Raw genomic sequence first — 18582 nt, 5'->3', positions numbered from 1 at the left:
TTAATTTAAATTAAAAATATTAAATTTGAATTTAATTCAGTTCGTATATATTAATTTTTTAAAATTATTTTTATAAAAAATAATTTTAAAAAATTAATATATAAAAAAAAATAATTTTAAAAAATTAATATACTAAATATACTAAAAATATTAAAATAAATATTCTCTAATAAATTAAAAATATATTAAAAATATTTTTATACATAAAAATAATACTAATATAATTATAATTTATCAAGCAAATGTCTCTAAAATAGTAAGAAAATTAACAATAAAATTAGTTATATAATATCCAAAAAATAATAACAAAATAGTAATATAATAGCAAAATGATAGTAAAACAATAGCAAGAAAGCAACGAAACAATAACAAAATAGCTGATTCGAGTTGAGCCGAGCCTAACCCAAAAAAATCTTACTTGTCTTGACTGTTTAGAAAATGAGTCTTATTTTTTATTCTAACTCATTTTTTATACCTATATTTTTACCTAAACCCTCCAATCCATAATCAAATCTAATTTAATTATTAATCGTTGAGACGAAGACTCTCAAACAATCACACCCAAACAATCATATCAACCCTCACTCATCGTTATATTTGGTTCTAGTCATAGTGTCTGGTTTAGAATGATTTGAATCATATCATGGTATCACTCTACCTTAATATATAGTATTAGGCCACTTGCATTCAAGGTGAAATTAGAAATGTGTTTAACAGGGATTGAAATTTAATTATAATTTTTTTCATAGATCAAAAGATAAGTTTGTTATATATTAATTTATAATTTCATCATTTTTTAAGGGACTAAACAGTTTTTTTTCATTTTTAAGAGGATTAAAATATAATTTTATTATATATTATTTTATAATGTCTTTATTTATAAGACTGGATTAATTTTTTTTTCCTTTCCCTGTGCCTTTAGATTTGCCTGTAGTTTCTCTATTTATAGGAAAGGACCATTACCTTCCTTCCTTCCCATCAAAACCTCTATTCCCTTTATCTACAACTTCGACCATCCTTCTCATCAACCCCCCACGCTGTCATAGATTAGGTGAACCGACCATCTTTACCGTCAACTCGGTCTTGCATCAACATTACCAGAAAACACATATCTTTTGGAAGAAGAAAAATTTTGTAAAAGTCACACAAGTGGGGTATAAGTTAAATTCCTTTATTAAGGATTAAAATTGAATTATAACTTTTTTAGGGGATGAAAGTGTAACTTTACTATTTTATTAACAAGTAATTTTACAAATTTAAAGGATCAAAAAGAAAATTTAACAAAATCAAGGGGCCAAAGACTCCCCTGCCCCTGTATATATATATATTAGGGTGACTTCATCTTCATTCTATTTTTCCTTCGCTTTGTCTTTGATATCATCAACTAACCATAAACTACTTTTTGTCTCTTTATTCATCTCTATCCCAATCTCCAATTTCTCTCTTCTTCTTTTTTCTTTGTCCTATTAAAACTTTCCCCTAAATCCACAATAAAACAACACCATGAGTCGTTTCTGGACTTTGCTCTCCAATCTTCATGCTTTAGCTGGGTATGTTTTCTCCTTACATCCTTCTTGTTTTCATGTTTCAATAATTAAACTTTCTATTTGATTTTTCCTTTGAATTTGTAATACCCGCAGGCCTGTGGTGATGTTGCTGTATCCCCTGTAAGTAAATTTCAACTATACTAATCAATTTATATGGGTTTTCTCAATTGTTTTCTGGGGAAAACTTTTGGATTTTTTAAATTAATTTCAGATATGCCTCGGTGATAGCTATAGAAACACCAGGGAAAGAAGATGATGAACAGTGGCTTGCTTATTGGATCCTATATTCTTTGCTAACTTTAACAGAGATGGTGCTTCAATCAGTCTTAGAGTGGTAAGCTACAAAAAGGAAATATTTTTTACCATATTTCAGACTTGGTTTAATTTTGTTATTAGTCCCTCTACTTTTACAAATTTTTAGACTTAGTACCTAGTCCAATCATCATCGTTCTTAAAATAACATGTCGATCGGATGCCACATAATATAGAGAGGGCAGCTTAATCGATAAACCTAATTGATTAAATTTTGATAAAAGAAATTATGATTTTAATGGTTGGATTGGGTTTTTTAAATAAAAAATTGGAAGTATAGGGACAAATAACATAATTTAACCTATTTCAAATTTATATATATATATTTAGGTTTACAAATTGAGTTTGTGAATGGAATGAATTATAGGATACCAATTTGGTACACAGTGAAGCTAGTGTTTATGGCATGGATGGTATTACCACAGTTTAGGGGGGCAGCTTTCATATATGAAAGGTTTGTGAGGGACCAAATCAAGAAACAAGGGTTTTTGAGAGAGAATAATAATAATAAGAGCCATCATCATCAAAGTGGGAATACTAATTCTCCAAATGGTAAAGGAAAGAAGAAATTTGTGCACTTCATCGTCCCCAATAAAGTAAGTTAAGAATGGTGAAATTATTGTTTTAGTCCCTCAATTTTGGATGATCCAACTGTTAAAAAGATTCTTATGGGTTTGATTGATGTTGATGTGGATGGCAGGCGGAGCAAGAGGCTTACTGAGGGAGTGGCCAGTGGGGGTAAATGACAAGTATGTAATCAAAATATGATATGATATACAATCACTGTAGTGTACACTATACATCGTTCAGCGTATGAAGAAGTTGTTGACAATAACTTCACTTTCAAGTTTCAGTTCAATTGTGTGTCTTGTCATAATGGTAAGAATTGTTGGAAGTGGTTTACAATTTTTCTTTTTATCCATGCACGTTCCCATTATTGGTGGGTCCATGCTCTTCGATGTTGCCAACCATGAGTACATATCCAACTACTTGTTTACAATTTTCCATATAAAAGCTAATTATTTGTCCCAACGTCTCAAAGCACAAGATTTATAAAATATATTTCAGGTTATTCGGCCAATGTCGCCCTTCATCTTCGAACCTACCAATTCGGTTTCTTTAATCTAGTTTTAAAATTTTAAGAAAAATATACGATTACCAAACCAACTTTACCTTTTTAATTTCTTCAGCTTTATTCAAAGGAGGGATTCATTTACATATGGTTTTACCCTCTTTTAAATTTTTTTCTATAATTGATATTTAACAATTCAATTATTGAATTTTGAATTTATCAATTGTACTAATTATGTATGTGAAATTTTGAATTAATCCGATATATATGGCTCAAAAGTGTTTATGAGTTGGGTTTGAGTTGATTTTAAACATAGTATACATACATTGTATGTTTACTTAAGTTTGACTCGATTTAGAATATAAACTTTAAATTTTATCCAAATTTACTCTTATAAATGACTAACCAAACTTTATTTTAGGCATACTCATCCTATTTTAAAATTTTAAGAATATTTATATTATTTTTAATTTAATATCTAATAATTTTATATATTTTTTATTTATTAAAACTATAGATAAGCAACTTAAAAAAATTAATAAATGTACAATATAATATTATATATTACTATATATTTAATTTTTATGTGTGATAAATTATATAATATATAAAAATAATATATTATAAATTTAGAAAACAAACTTAATTGAATTCTAACCTAAATATTGAAACTTCATTTCGATTCATATTCTAAATTAGCTTAATTTTTTTAATTTAATATTGTTTTTACCAAAAAAATTTTGCGAAAGGTTCTCATACCACACTAGAGGAGCCTCCATGATCCATAGATCAACAATAGATTTCCTATACAATGGGAAAATGGAACACTTGACTTATTTACGATTAAAAGGAAATTTTCAACGCTAGAGGTACATAAATTGGATAAGGCAGAATGATGTATTTTATCATCCAACTACATAAATAATTAGCTTCTCAAATTTACCTTTTTTTTAATTATCTTAAAATAGATAGAAAAATTAATATTTTTTTATTTTGTTGACATATGCATGAATGACATGTAAACATTTAATTAATTTTTAAAATTAAAAAAATAATTAAATTATTTAAAAAAGTATTAAAAATATAAAAAATTTTAAATTTTAAAAAATTAATTATATGTTGACGTGTCATCCGCATGTATGCCGCGTCAATAAATGTAACAAATATTAATTTTTCCATCTATTTTGAAATAATTTAATAAAAAATACAAGTTCAAAAATTAAAAGAAGTGAAAAAATTAAATAAATGACTAAAATGACTTTTTTTTATAAAATTGGAAGGTAAAAAAATCATTATGCCTTTGCATAATAATTTTTAAAATTATTAAAGAACTCAATACTAATTTTACCAATATTCTTCAATTTTTTAGGTTTTCAATGATTTGTTGTTACCTTTTATTTTGATTTGAACTTAGTAATACTTGATTGAAATGGTTCTCGAGTCATTAAACTTTTCATATTTTGTATTATTAAATTACGATGTTACTCGTAATATATATGATTAACCCTGTGCTTCTCAAAAATTGGTAGGTTAAAATATGTGTATAGCCCATGTGCTTCTCAAAAATTAGGAATTTAGTCCATGTACCTGTAAGTCTAGAAATTTAATCCCTCTAGCTACTTTTTAGATTTTGAAAATTTAAGCTTTTTTTTTAAAGTCAAATTAATTATAATATTTTTTTAATTACATGATCAATTTTTTTTTATTTTTAAAATGTCACAGCAATAAAATTAACTAAAAAAATAACAATATTAAAAATTTTGAAATTAAAAAAAAAAAAGAAAAACTAAATCCCTAGAAATATAAATATAACAACTATAAGCATATTTTAACCAAACTGATAAATAAATTTAATTAAACCGAATATGGAATTCAAGTTTGATATTAAGAGTATTGAGAATCAACCCTAATCCTACCAAACTCTCAATGTACGTGTCGAATTCCCTACATTCAAAACTGCTACGTTTCAAAAAGTTGTAGACCTTGAAAGCCATGAAATTTCAGTTGTTCTACAAATCTTGAAAAACTGGCTTCCATCTCAAAGAATAACATTTCCAAAAGAAGCCATGGACTTGGCCCATAAGTTGACCATGCTCTTATTATATAACAATTGATAAATTTTAATAAAAATTACTTAGGATGATGATAGTGATTGGATTATAATTTTTAAATTATATAAATTAAATTTAAAATGTTAATAACATATTATAACCTTATTTAAAGTGAGAAATGGTTAGGTGAAATTTAGAACCTTATTAATAACATATTAGAACCTTAATATGATCCAAATAGTCCAATATCAACACTTTGGAATGTGTACTTCCTACCCTAACGTTAGGTGAAATTTATGATGGTGGTTTCCCATTAAAAAAAAAAACCACCAAAACATATCTTACAATTACACATGTAAGATGTGAAAGTTGGGCAGCAAAAAAAGTGGGGAGCATTCCCATAAACAAAATGCATGTCCAACAGATTTAAGTATTTTGAAATTTTTAAATATTATAATTTTTTTAATTAATTATAATTTAATTATAGTCATATAGGAATAAATTCATTTATTCAAAATAATTTTTTTAAGAGTCTCAAAATTTTCATGTGTAATAAAAATCTATATATTATATATTTCCCACTCTTTGTTTTTGATATTAAATAAAGTTATAACTGTATTTTTATATGAATAAGTAAAATATTATTTAAAAAAAGTTGATTATTGCGTTTTAATTTTTTTGTCTTTAAATTTTGCTTTATTAACCCAAATATGATTATTTTTATATTATAATTTTGAGTCTAAAATTTAATTATTGCATTATAAAAAAATAATTAAGTCAAAGTTGAAATGATAATGCAACTTTCATGAAAATGAAAACTATTACAATATTTTATTTCAACCTAAAATTATAATATATAATTTAATATTATATTTTAATCAATACTCTTTAATATTAATAGTAAAAATATTTAATTTAAACTTTAAATTTGGAAAAAAAATCATTTTATGAAAATATAAAAGCAACTTTATTTTTAAAATTTAAAAGGTAAATCCCATTATATTATAAAACCAATTCATCCATGTTTTAAATTCATTATTCCTTTTTTGGTAGATGAAGATAAAATGTGTCTCATACAACAACCACCATAATAATGATGATGCCAACTCCATCCACCACAGTCATTTTTTTTGTAACTTCAATGATAACCTTTTCTATGGGATATCAAGAGATTTTGTCTGATTTCATATGGCATAGTGCCCCATCTACATTTATTACGTTTCAACTCTACAATTTAAAGCATATGACACGTACTCTGATGCACATCAAATATATGTACAGTGTGACAATATAATTTTAAGTATATTTTAATGTTTAAATATTTATTTTATAATTTGATAAAAATTATAATTAATCATATTAGTATGTATAAAGATAATGTACATATAGGTAAGTTATACATTAACAATAAATTATGTGACGATACATCTATAAAGTTTTAATTATTTGTATTTGTTTTTTAAAGTTAAAATCCCGTATGAGACATTAACCCTCTATAAAAACATCGCTACAAACAAGTGTAAAACAAACCACCATTTTCGGTTCTCTATACATCTCTTGAGTTTTCTTTGGCTGCAATATCAATGGCTAATCATATAGATGTGATTACAAATATCATGAATGTGATAGTGCCTCCGCTTATGCTCATTGTTCTCCTTCTTGTTTATCCACTTTATCTTATTTACAAGTTCATCAACTTCATAACAAGGCTCCTAACCAGTGAAAATGTTGCTGGAAAAGTAGTGCTCGTCACTGGTGCAGCTGCAGGGATCGGAGAGGTTTCATATCCCATAATTAATCTTAAATTCCTAAATGAGTTATAACTATTGCATGCATGGTTAATTTTTTTTTTTTCATTTTTTGAAGCAAATCTCTTATGAATATGCAAGAAGAAGAGCTCGGTTGGTGTTGGTGGACGTAAGAGGGGATCATCTAGGAAGGGTTGTGGAAAATGTTAGAAGCTTTGGATCTCCGGATGTTATTGCCATTACAGCTGATGTTTCCAAGGAAGAAGATTGCAAGAAATTTGTTGATGAAGCAATCAAGCATTTTCATCGATGTAAGTTAAAACTTTACACTTTTTTTTTTGTCAAATTTTTATTTTAGTTCCTTTCAGATTTGGGATTTAGTCCATAAAAGTGCCATTAAGTCAAAAAGTAAATTGATTTTTTTGTTATAAACTTATCTTTATATACCAACATGACGTATATGTGGTACGTCGCATATCATTATCTGATTATTTCATTAGCTACACTAATTTTTAAGTTTTAAACGATACAAATAGATAAAAATATTATAGGAAAGGACTAATTATTTGCTCATTGATTTAACGTATAAGGATTAATTTATCTAATTTTTTAATAAATAGATAAAATACAATTTAATTCCTAGTGTAAGTTCCTCTAAGGTATTTTTTGGATTTAGTCTTCAAATATGTCAGGTCATAGAACTAACCTATACAAAACAGTGGAATTTTTTACTAAAAGAAAGAGGATTGAAATATGTTGAAATTAAAGTATATGAATTAAATATTAAATTTTATCATATTAAAGGACTAAAATCATAATTCGACCTTTGTCCCTTTTGTTAAATTGTTTGATTCTTGATTATTTTATAATTGAAATTTGAAACATGCATGGAACAGTGGATCACTTGGTTAATAATGCTGGCCTTGCAAGAGTAAAATTGTTTGAGGAAATCCAAAACTTCTCTGATTTCTCTTATCTTCTGGTAAGATATATTACTTCTTTTAATTCCTTCTCAATTTACATTTTAAACCTATAGCACAGTGGATCAAATTATAATTATCAAAAAGTTTTAAAAATAAGTACACTCAACTTCATATTTAGTGACTTGTCATCATTTTGTTTAGGGGAAGTTAAAAAATCTTTTTAGGGAGGGATTGAGATTAAATTTTATATTTTTATGAGACTGTAATTTTAATTTTATCATCATATCTTTATAGTTTTTAAAATGATTAAATCAAAATTTTATTATTATTTGAGGGTAGATTATAATTTTACAACTATTAAGTTATAATTTTATAAACTTTAAGGGGTTAAAATAGAATTTTCTTATTTTATGGAGTTATAACCCTTGCCTACTTTGCTGTTGTCCCTATTTAATTTACTGACAATACATAAAATTATATAGATGCATTCGATATAGGTTTAAATATAAAAGAGTTCGATGTATTTTTTTAAATTTTAAAATTTAATTTTTATATTTTAATTTCAAGACATTAATTCTCTATATTTCTTCATTTAAATATAGGTTTTAAAATCATGATTTTCTCATCCAATTTTACAATTACGAAAAAGGTAATAATAATAATAATAATAATAAACCCTTAACGCATATTGTTTCTGCCAATTTTGTTTTTATTTTTTACAAGAGCATAAAAATTTATAAATTTCTTATATTTTCTATAAAAATCCTACATTTATTTAGAGATATATTATTTTTAAAAACATATATTAAAATTCAAGAAATATATATATAATTTCAAAAATTGGAAAAATGTGTTCTTTATGGTAATAATGTCTTTTCAAGAGCTATTCCTTTGATTAATATTAAATTGGATTTTAATATAATTTAAAAAATATTTGTTTAAATCTGAATTTTAAATTTAAAAAGTAGATAATATACTCCTTTTGAACTTTTGGAACTTTATGTTATTTATAATTGATACTTTTTTTTTCCATAAATTTCAAAATTTTTATCATTTTTAAAATTTTTAGGATTTTTTTATTGAAAATATATATTTTTTATTTTTTTTATAAATTCTAAAGAAAGGATCAACAAAAAAAATATAAATATAAAGCCAAAAAAAACTTATTATGAGATTTTTTTAAATAAAAATATAGGGGACTCAATGTGAAGAGTGAACTACATGGATTAATTTTTATATTTAAACTCATAATCATTAATCTTTAAATTGAAAAATAATATGTGTTTAAGCATGCTTAAATTTACGTCTTTTTACATAATGTAATTCAACTAAGACTTAATTAAAAATTCAAATATAAATTTATTTTTTATTTATATAAAAATTAAAAAATATATAAAAATCTTAAATACGCTATATGTACTAATAAATTTAAATGTATACTTTTTCCATATGTTGTAGGACGTGAACTTGTGGGGAGTGGCATATGGCACATATTACGCCATTCCACACCTAAGAAAAACTAAAGGGAAGATCATTGTCATGGCTTCCTCCGTTGGATGGTATCCTTTCCCACGCTTCAGTTTTTACAATGTAAGCCATTTTTCTTTTTTTGTCATTTTCTCTATTTAACCCAAAATTTATTCTTTTTCAAAATTAGATCATAAGTTAAACCAATCTCTAAACTAATACTTCAATTTATTCTCAATCTGACTAATCAATCTATATCATCCAACACTACCATACAAATGTAATATGAAATATTTTGCGGTTCAGGCAAGCAAGGCAGCATTGATCACCTTCTACGAGACGTTGAGAACCGAGATTGGCAATTCCAACATTGGCATAACAATTGTGACCCCGGGATTGGTCAAGTCGGCTTTGTCACAAAACGAACCTGCAAAGGTACACTCATACATCTATTTTTATATTTTCTGATGCAAAAACTGATAGCTAAATTGACAGAAATATATAATTGAAAAAGTATATTCTAAGATTAAATTAGAACCTTCAATTTTTGTCCAAACAAAACCTGTCAATTCTACCCACACTCAAAAAACTCAGCTTGATTAATTCAAAACTAAAGTCGATCAAATTTAAAGATTATATTTGTCTTCAAGACTCAATTCGGTACTTAAGGTTTTTCTTATCTAATTAGGTGCTTAAACTTGGCTTAATATTTAATTTAATACCTATTTTTTTCTCCGATTAGGTAGTTGCATGAATTTGATCTTTTAAATCATATTAGTACTTGAACTTGACTTTATAAATTAAATTTATTCAAATAAAATCATTTATTGCAAGTGTTAATTTAAATTAAAAAGTCAAATTTAAGTATTTAATTGAACAAAAAAAATTAAATATCAACTTTGTTACATCCTCAAAATCCCCTTAGTCGTCAATAATATGAGATAAAATCTTAGTGAAATAAGATATAAGATCAAAGAAAATGAAAGGCGCAATATATCAAAAAAGAGTTAAATTAAAAAGCATGACATGATGTATAATTGATTTCTCGATAAAATGAGGAAAAGATATAAAGATGATAAAAGAGGATATTGAGTATTAAAATAATAATAATAAATTATTAAGAAGTAGGTTTTAGTATATTGATTAATAATAATATATTGATTAATAATAATTAATAATTTATTATTATTATTATTATTAAGAAGTAGATTTTAGTGTATTGATTTAAAGTAAGGACTAAATCATAAATATGTGAAAAGTTTTTGGTTCAAGTGTAAATATACAAAATTTAGAGAATTAGCGTGGAAAAATAAAAAATTTGAAGGACCAAAAGTGGAAATAATCTAATTTACTATGATATGAAATTGGCATGTAGGGACCAAATTGAATAGGTGAAGAATTGTGAAGGACTAAATTATAATTTTATCAAATTAAGTGATGATTTTAAAATATCATAAAGGATAAAATGGTCAATTAGAAAGAAAGAGAACTCTAGAAGACAATGATGATGTTGGAGATATTTTGAAGATATTTTATAATTATTTAATAAGATAAATATTATTTTATTAATATTTTAATTAGATATTTTATTATAAATTGCTAGTATAAAAGGAGAGAAAGATGAAGAAGGAAAAAAAAAAGAGATCCTCTCATCTTTTCAACGTGAGTAAAGGGGAGAGAAGAAGAAAACTTTGTTGTCATTATAATTTGGTTCTTTTATCAAAAATTTATCATTTCACCTAGAATTTCAAGGAATTTTCATAATCACGAAGAGAGAAAAGTGATAAGGAGACTATGGAGAACAAGAAAATTACATTGGATTCAAGAAAATGAAAGTTGGGGGAGAAAGAAAATTAAGTTAAAGTTTGAAATTAATAGGATAAGGTAAGAACATCAGGATTTCAATATATTTTTAAGTTTGATATTATTGAAAAAAATATGAAAATGATGTTATGTTAGTGAAGGAAAATAAGATGAAGTGATGGGAAATACTGTAGAGAAAGGAAAGGAGAGTGTTATAAAATTGGTTATCAACATTGTCTCACAAGAGATAATTATTTTTTAGTAAAGAAGGTCGAAGCTGTCAAGCAGCAAACCCCGTACTAAGAGATAATTAATTTTTAGTAAAAAAAGGTCGAAGCTGTTAAGCAGCAAAATAGGGACAAGTTTGAAGAATTTAATGTACTTATTGGCTAAATTATAAATTTTGAAAATTTTAAGGTAAAAAGATATTTGAGTCTAGTTTCAAAAACATCAATCTTAATTTCAAATTCTATAGATCAAGATGTAAATAATTTAGTAATTATGACTCAAGTGGATAGTTTTGATATGAACACATAAATAAATATTGGAATTATAACTAATGTTCAATATAAGCATGTTATACTAAAAGCTAAAGATTCAAACAAATCTATACATAAATGATGTGGAATAGAAAGGAGGTGGAGGTGGAGGTGGAGGTGGAGGTGGAGGTGGAGGAGGAAAACATATATGAATGTATATATAGTAGATGAATTTGAAATGTTTCGAAATGGTTGTAGGTGGTGGAATGATTAATACATGTGAGTATGATTTAAATGAATTGATAAAATAATAAGTAAATGATTGTTAATTGATGTAATATTGAATTCTTTGTTGAAATTTTATGAAGAATTAAATTGATTGACACAATTTAGAAATAAATATGAAATATACAGGTAAACTAATTTTGCAAGTGCAAGTCCTCCAATGGTCTTATTTGTAAAACTTTAATATTTGTGTTAATTTTATAAACCTTGTTATCTTTGATTGAATATCATGTTTTTATAACTACTTGAGATTAGAAATAGATGTAAGTGGATGACATGTAAAGTGAAGTGGTGGTTATGATATCTGAATACGGTTCGGATAATGATATAAAATAAATAAATAAAAATAAAGCGTGGAACTTGTAAGAAAATAGAGACGATGTCACGATGACAAGTTCGTCATGTCGCAACGTTGGTTGTGACAACAGTTTAAAAATCTTTATGAACTTTACAGTTTTACATTTGATCAATTGTAAATATTTTAATGAGCTTCTTCAACTCATAATTAATTCTATCGTAGATTTAATTATTACTAATTAGTTAATGATCTATATTAAATAAATAATATAATACATTGATTTAAAATTTTCAATAGTTTATTCAGAATAAATGTGACATTTTGATGTCTTAACTCGACGATCGAGTACAATATAGAAATATTACAAACTTGAATCTTAAAACTAAATTCAAATATTGAATCATCAAATTGAAGTATAAAACCAAGGTTAGATATCCCAAATATAAAATCAGCCTAACCAAAATTTTTAGAACTTGAGTTAATCCAATCTAAATTCACCAAATCCAAAATCAAATGGATAAACTTGAATAGATTTTAAATTGATAATTCATACATTTCTAAACTTTGTTTTTCTTTCCTGTTATCATTGTTCATTGGAAGTAACAAATACAGTGGACTGGTGTGCTGACATTTGATTGAAACATATGGTGGGTATAGGCAGCACTTGGATGGATCCCAATGGTATCAGCAGAGAAATGTGGGAAAGCAATAGTGAAGGGTGCATGCCGAGGAGATAAGTACGTGGTGGAGCCATCATGGGTTAACTCACTTTATGCATTGAAAGTGATGTGCCCTGACCTGGTTGAATTTTGCAATCGCTTCTTATTTATTACTTCAGAGAAAACTGCACCACACACCTTTAATGCACCCCCTAAAAGCTTCATACCAACGGAATTAAAATCTGATTGATTCAGAAAATAAAATTTAATCTTTCCGTATATCAATAATTTCGATGACTCGTGTTGGTACATTTTATTTCGTACTTTTTTGTTTTATGTATTAAAGTTTTAGATAAATTACATTTAAGTCGTTAAAATTTATATTTTAACTATTCAATTTTAAAAATTATAGAATAATCATTAAATTATTTAAAAAAATTATTCATTTAAATTATTGATTAAAACATTAAATTTTTAAATATGATAATATGTATGGAAATTTATATGTAGTTTATGTTTTTTTTTCTGATTTTTTTAAATTTTGAATTTTTATAGTTTTTCAAATATTTTTTTAATTTTTAAATATTTTATATAAAATAAATAATATTGTGTCAATATAAAATATATGTGAAATGTCATGTGAGTTGTTATGCCAACATCATTAAAAAATTAATATTTTAATTAGTATTTCTATTAAAAACAAGTTGACTCTTTTTAAAAAATTAAGGATTAATTTAACTCAAAAGAATAAGGATGAAAATTGTGCAAGCCCAATTTTGGCTTGAAATAAACTCTCACTACCCAATTACAATAACTAAACCTACCCAAACCCAATACCGAAAACCAGCCCAAATTAGAACTATCCAAACCCAAAATTAAAAAAAAACCTAGCCCAAACCTAAACAATTTTCAGCAAAGAAAAGTGGTGATGAAACCTAGCCGTCGCCCCACCTTGGCCACCTACTCCTCTACCAGTTGTCTGCCACCAACACACCCATTTCCAACCACTACCAACTTGCACCTGCGGAGAGAAGATATAATCATCAACAAGCAACTTGTAAATGGCTATAAAAGCCTTTAAAAATTCTATGTAAAGGGGGGACAACCGGATTGTAGGAAAGAGTTTTTCTTTTTTGAATGTAAACAAACAGTGATTCAAAGCAAATAATAACAAACCAAGCAGAAAAATAGTCCCAAACAGAGAGTCAAAATCAAAATAGCCCAAGGTGATTTTATTTAATTATTATCGTTGATTTCTTTTTTTTTAAATCTATTTACCCATATATACAAATATTATAAATATACTTTAAAAAATAAAAAAAAAATCAAATTTTTACCATTTTTTCGATTTTCGGCCACCGTCGGCACCTACGGCGGGCGATGATCGGGCCTGTGGCCGGAGTCCTCGCCATCTGCAGAGAATAGGAGAGGAGAGGGGAGCTCTCTCCTGCTTTTTTTTTTTTAAATCTGATGAAAATAAATTTTTTTGGAAAATTTTAGGCTTTTATAGCCTACTAAAACGGCGCCGTTTTCGTGCCAGACCCAGACCTAAAAACGGCACCGTTTAGGTGCCGACCCAAAGACCTGACCTGCCTGGAAGAGATCCGCGTGTTTGTTTTGGCGGAAGGGCTATTTGCGCGTTTAGCCCTTCCGCAATTTCTTGCTTTTAAATTTCTTTTGTTCTGTTTCTAATTTATGCCCAGGAATTTGACTCCTTTTCCAATTTGGTCCCTTTGAAGCTGCGCGTTTTGGGACAAAGGGCTATTGTCCGTTTTAGTCCTTCATGGTTATTTGCGTGTGTGAATTAATCCTCTCTTCTTTTATTTATTACGATTTACCCCAAAATTGTGTTCTCAGATTCAATTATATCCTTTCTATTGCTTTTGATTGTTTCTATTTATCTTATTTATATTATTATGTTTGCATTTATTTTTATTTTTATTCTAATACTAGTTTTATTAGCACTTCTATTGTTTTCCTGTTGATTAATGTATGTTTATTACATGTGTACGTATGTAGATTTCTATATATAATATTATTTTAATTACTTTATTTTAATATTACTATTATATCATGTTTACTTTTTTGCATTTTAATATTATTATTATTACTATTATTATTATATATTAGTGTATATTTTTATGTACATACACGTATATATATATTTATTATTATTATTATTATATAGTAGTGTGTATTTTCATTACATGTATATATATATTGATATACGGGATTACTTTTGTTTACTTTACTTTAATATTATTGTTATCATCCTTATTGTAATTACTATGACCATTATTATTAGTATTAGCATTTTTTTATCAATATTTATATGTATGTATTATGTTTTTTTAATACCATTTTTAATACCATGCATGTTGTGTATATTCTTAAAACTATATCATGTACATATATTTTAATATCACGTATATTCTTATTATTATTTCTATTATTACATATATTTCAATACGTGCATGTACGTATTTATGTATCGTTATTATTAAGTTACTCTTGTATATATTATCATTGTTTTCAATAAATATTATATTTTTATTTTTAATCTAGTACTACGTATTTTACATATATATGTTCCATGTTTACATTATTGCTATTATTATCATGTTTAATACTATATGTATTATTATCGCTTTATACTATTATTTATATTATTATTGTTATCGTTTTCGTTATCATTGCCATTTGTTGTTCCATGTTTTATTCATTTTTTATTTTCGATAATTTACTTATGTATTCGATCATTTCATTTTTCTCATGCTTTTGTTTATTAGCCTTGCTATTGTTTCACCTTTCATAATTGCTCGTATTACTATGTTTGACACTGTCGCGCTTATTATTACGTATTAGTACCGTAATTTGCTTTTATGTTTTACTATAAATCACATTATATTTTTTACTCGGCGCCTTAAAATAATTCTTTTATAAAAGTGATATTCTGTATTTGGTAATTCGAGACAATCGTGCCCTAACTTACTGGGTTTCGATTTTTCTCCTTTAACCTAAATAACGGAATACTCTTTTAAATCGCGATACGAGTTTTGAAAAATGTTTATTCTCAGAGATACGAGGTGTTGTGCCCTAACTTACCGGGTATGACATTTTGTTACCTCGAAATAAGATTCTTCGAAAATAAAAGGCAATGTTCGGTGTTTGAGAATTCGAGAAAACGTGCCCTAACTCACTGGGTTTCGATTTCTCTCGTTTACTCTAAACAAACGAATATCCTTTTAATAAGTTAAAATAAGCAAACTTTAAGAGGCGAGCTTGCTCTCGAAAATTCAAGATGTCGTGTCCTAACTTACTGGATGTGACATTTTATATTTTGAGACGAGAAGGTCTTTAACATTTGAGCATTTTTTAAAGAGGGATCGTATTTCAAAGTCTTTCAAGTTTTCAATTTTCGACACTAAGACACTAATTAATCAACTAGGTACCAATTTTTGGGCGTTACAAGAGTGCTAATCCTTCCCTGTGCGTAACCGACTCCCGAACTTGTTTTCTTGATTTACGTGGACCAAAATTGTTGTTTAAATAAATCAAACCATTTATTAAAAACAACCACTTTTACAAGGTGATCCAATCACACCTAAAAAGATTGGTGGCGACTCCCGTTTTCGTTTTTCTCCAAATCGATACCCGTTTTTTTTTCAAAAAAATGGTTACGACAAAAATGATTAAAAAAAAAATCCAAATAAAGTTGGTTTCTAGTGAAGAAATAATCCTAATGGAGTTGTACTTGTGGATTAATGAGCAACTATTAAGTTTGTTTTATTTTTATAAAATATACCATACACAGATTATAGAATATTGATAAAATAAATAAATTAGCAAAAGATAATATATTTTAATAATTTTTATAATATTTTACTACAAAAAGTTTACTACAATGTATCAAATAAATCATTATTTTTTGAATACATAAGTTTATAAATTTCGAATTAAAGATAAAAGTTTTTATGATTGTAGATATTTAATTTTCTTTTGAAACAAATTAATTATAGGGTAAATTATATAGATATTCTCTTTTAACTATAAAAAATTTTCATTTTAGGCACTCAAAATAAAAAAATTTACAATTTAAGTATCTACATTACATAGTGCTGACATTTTGATCACTCTTGTTAAAGTCACAGACATCAAGTTAACGTGATAATTAAAAAAATAAGTATAATAACAAATTTAACCTTCAACTTTTACATATTATATCAATTTAGTAGTAATTTTAAAAATTAACTCTCAAAATTTACAAATATTCTCAATTTGATCAAAATTCTAAAAAATTCAAAAAAAAATATAAAAATACATTAATATTTTCAAAAATAAAATAAAAACCTTCCCTGCTCGTGCCTCTCCCCCCACCGTCCCTCTCCCCGTATCCCATTTGAATGATTCAAATATCAGTGTAATTTATGTTTTGTTAGCTCTCAAATTGCATGCATATAATAAATCTCAGTGTTCAATAAATAGAATTTTCCTGAAATCCCAGAGTTTCCTTTCATTTTCCTTGATTTTCTCATCCACCAAATCAGAAAGAAGGCCAAGCTTTTCAACTATATATTCACTTCTGTTTTGATACTTGAATACTAAAATAAGAAACCAATATAATTCAGAAGCTAAATAATGAATAAAGCTTTTGAAAATGAAGGTTTGTGGAGTGAGAGTGCTTACTTGGCTGTTTGGGGTTGGTGAATGGTGGGTTAATAGTAGATATTGTAATAGGCCAATTTCGGCTTGGTCCGATTTATAAAAATAAACTAAATGAGTAAAAATCTAAGATTTATTAACATGTAAATGGTCTAAATTTTGTAGGCCCAAAACTCAAAAACTCCCTGTTGCACGACCCCGATCACCAGCTACGGTGGCTTCACGGCGGTGGCGATGATGGGTGTATAAACCCTAGCAGAGCATAAACAGGGGGCTGCTCTTTGTTTTTGAAAAGAGAAAGAAAATGAAAATTTTTAAGAAAAAAAGGGCTTTAATAGCCATGCAAAACGACAATGTTTTGTTGTTCCCCCACACACCTCAAAACGGCGTCGTTCAAGGGGAACCCGCGCGAACCGACCCGGATCTTATAGAGGATCCGCGTGTTTTGGACTAAGGGTATATTTACCCTTTTAGTCCCTCCTCTTTTCGGCGTGCTTCAATCCTGTTCCTTTCTTTTTTTAGTTTTTACCATTAGATTTTATTATATTTTCATTTTGATCCTCCATTTTTTGAGGCTTCCTGGAACACTACGTTTGGAAGGATCAGGGAGTAATTTCCCTTTTGATGCCTCCAATTTCTCGCGCGTTCGCGTTTGATCCTTTATTTATTTATTCATTAGTTTATTTTTATTTTGCAGTTCACCCCTGTTAATTTCATTTTAGTCTTGAATTAGTCCTTATTTTTTATATTATCTGTTTATTATAATTTAGATTTCGAAATTTCATTTTAATCCCGATTTGGTTCTTTATTTATTTGAATTTCAGCCCTTCAAGGATTTTATTTTATTCTTTATTTGTTTATTTATTTCCTTGCTTATATATTCATTTCATTTGTTTGTTGGTTTGTTTGCTATATATATATATTATTTTATTTACGCCTTTGTTATTATTATTATCTTTTTATCTATTATTATTCTATTATTATTAATTTATTCATCTATTTGTTTATCACCTCTTTCATGTCATTAAAATTAGACATTTTTTTACTTATATATATACATGTATATATTATTCCTACCATTATTATGAATTATTATTATTATTATCACATTCATTTATATATGCTTTAATATAAATCGGGCCATCAATTTTATTTATGTTTTAGCGCCAATATTTTTACAAACCTTTTTCTTATATTTATATTTTTATTTGTCTATTATTTTGTTAATATTTCCATTGCTATTATTCATTCATTTTGTATGTTTTATTGTTAGGAT

At 26.5% G+C, this 18582-nt stretch overlaps 2 protein-coding genes across 5 annotated transcripts; both read left to right on the top strand.

Annotated features, from left to right (window-relative positions):
- The first annotated feature begins 1316 nt into the window (after window positions 1-1316).
- LOC107926119 (HVA22-like protein e) lies at window positions 1317-2762 on the top strand. 2 transcript variants are annotated; one of them, XM_016856922.2, is made up of 5 exons: window positions 1317-1550; window positions 1641-1667; window positions 1759-1881; window positions 2227-2455; window positions 2560-2762. In XM_016856922.2, exons 1-5 carry the CDS (start codon window positions 1504-1506, stop codon window positions 2578-2580), a joined length of 447 nt encoding a protein of 148 aa, XP_016712411.2. In that variant the 5' UTR covers window positions 1317-1503; the 3' UTR covers window positions 2581-2762. The 2 variants fall into 2 exon arrangements, with proteins under 2 accessions (XP_016712411.2, XP_016712412.2); XM_016856923.2 differs by lacking the exon at window positions 1641-1667 and having other exon boundaries at window positions 1347-1550.
- A 1879-nt stretch (window positions 2763-4641) lies between these two features.
- On the top strand, window positions 4642-13024 carry LOC107926129 (11-beta-hydroxysteroid dehydrogenase). 3 transcript variants are annotated; one of them, XM_016856930.2, is made up of 6 exons: window positions 4642-6760; window positions 6849-7041; window positions 7627-7712; window positions 9112-9243; window positions 9427-9555; window positions 12643-13024. In XM_016856930.2, the coding sequence occupies exons 1-6, from the start codon at window positions 6566-6568 to the stop codon at window positions 12892-12894; spliced, it is 987 nt and encodes a 328-aa protein (XP_016712419.1). In that variant the 5' UTR covers window positions 4642-6565; the 3' UTR covers window positions 12895-13024. The 3 variants fall into 3 exon arrangements, with proteins under 3 accessions (XP_016712419.1, XP_016712421.1, XP_016712420.1); XM_016856932.2 differs by having other exon boundaries at window positions 6281-6760; window positions 12586-13024; XM_016856931.2 differs by having other exon boundaries at window positions 6481-6760; window positions 12598-13024.
- Window positions 13025-18582: the final 5558 nt, after the last annotated feature.

Source organism: Gossypium hirsutum, chromosome A07 (assembly GCF_007990345.1).
Source record: "Gossypium hirsutum isolate 1008001.06 chromosome A07, Gossypium_hirsutum_v2.1, whole genome shotgun sequence".
In the NCBI taxonomy this organism is placed as follows: domain Eukaryota; kingdom Viridiplantae; phylum Streptophyta; class Magnoliopsida; order Malvales; family Malvaceae; genus Gossypium; species Gossypium hirsutum.
Note: the sequence above shows the minus strand (reverse complement) of the source record. Positions and strands in the feature narration are given on the sequence as shown.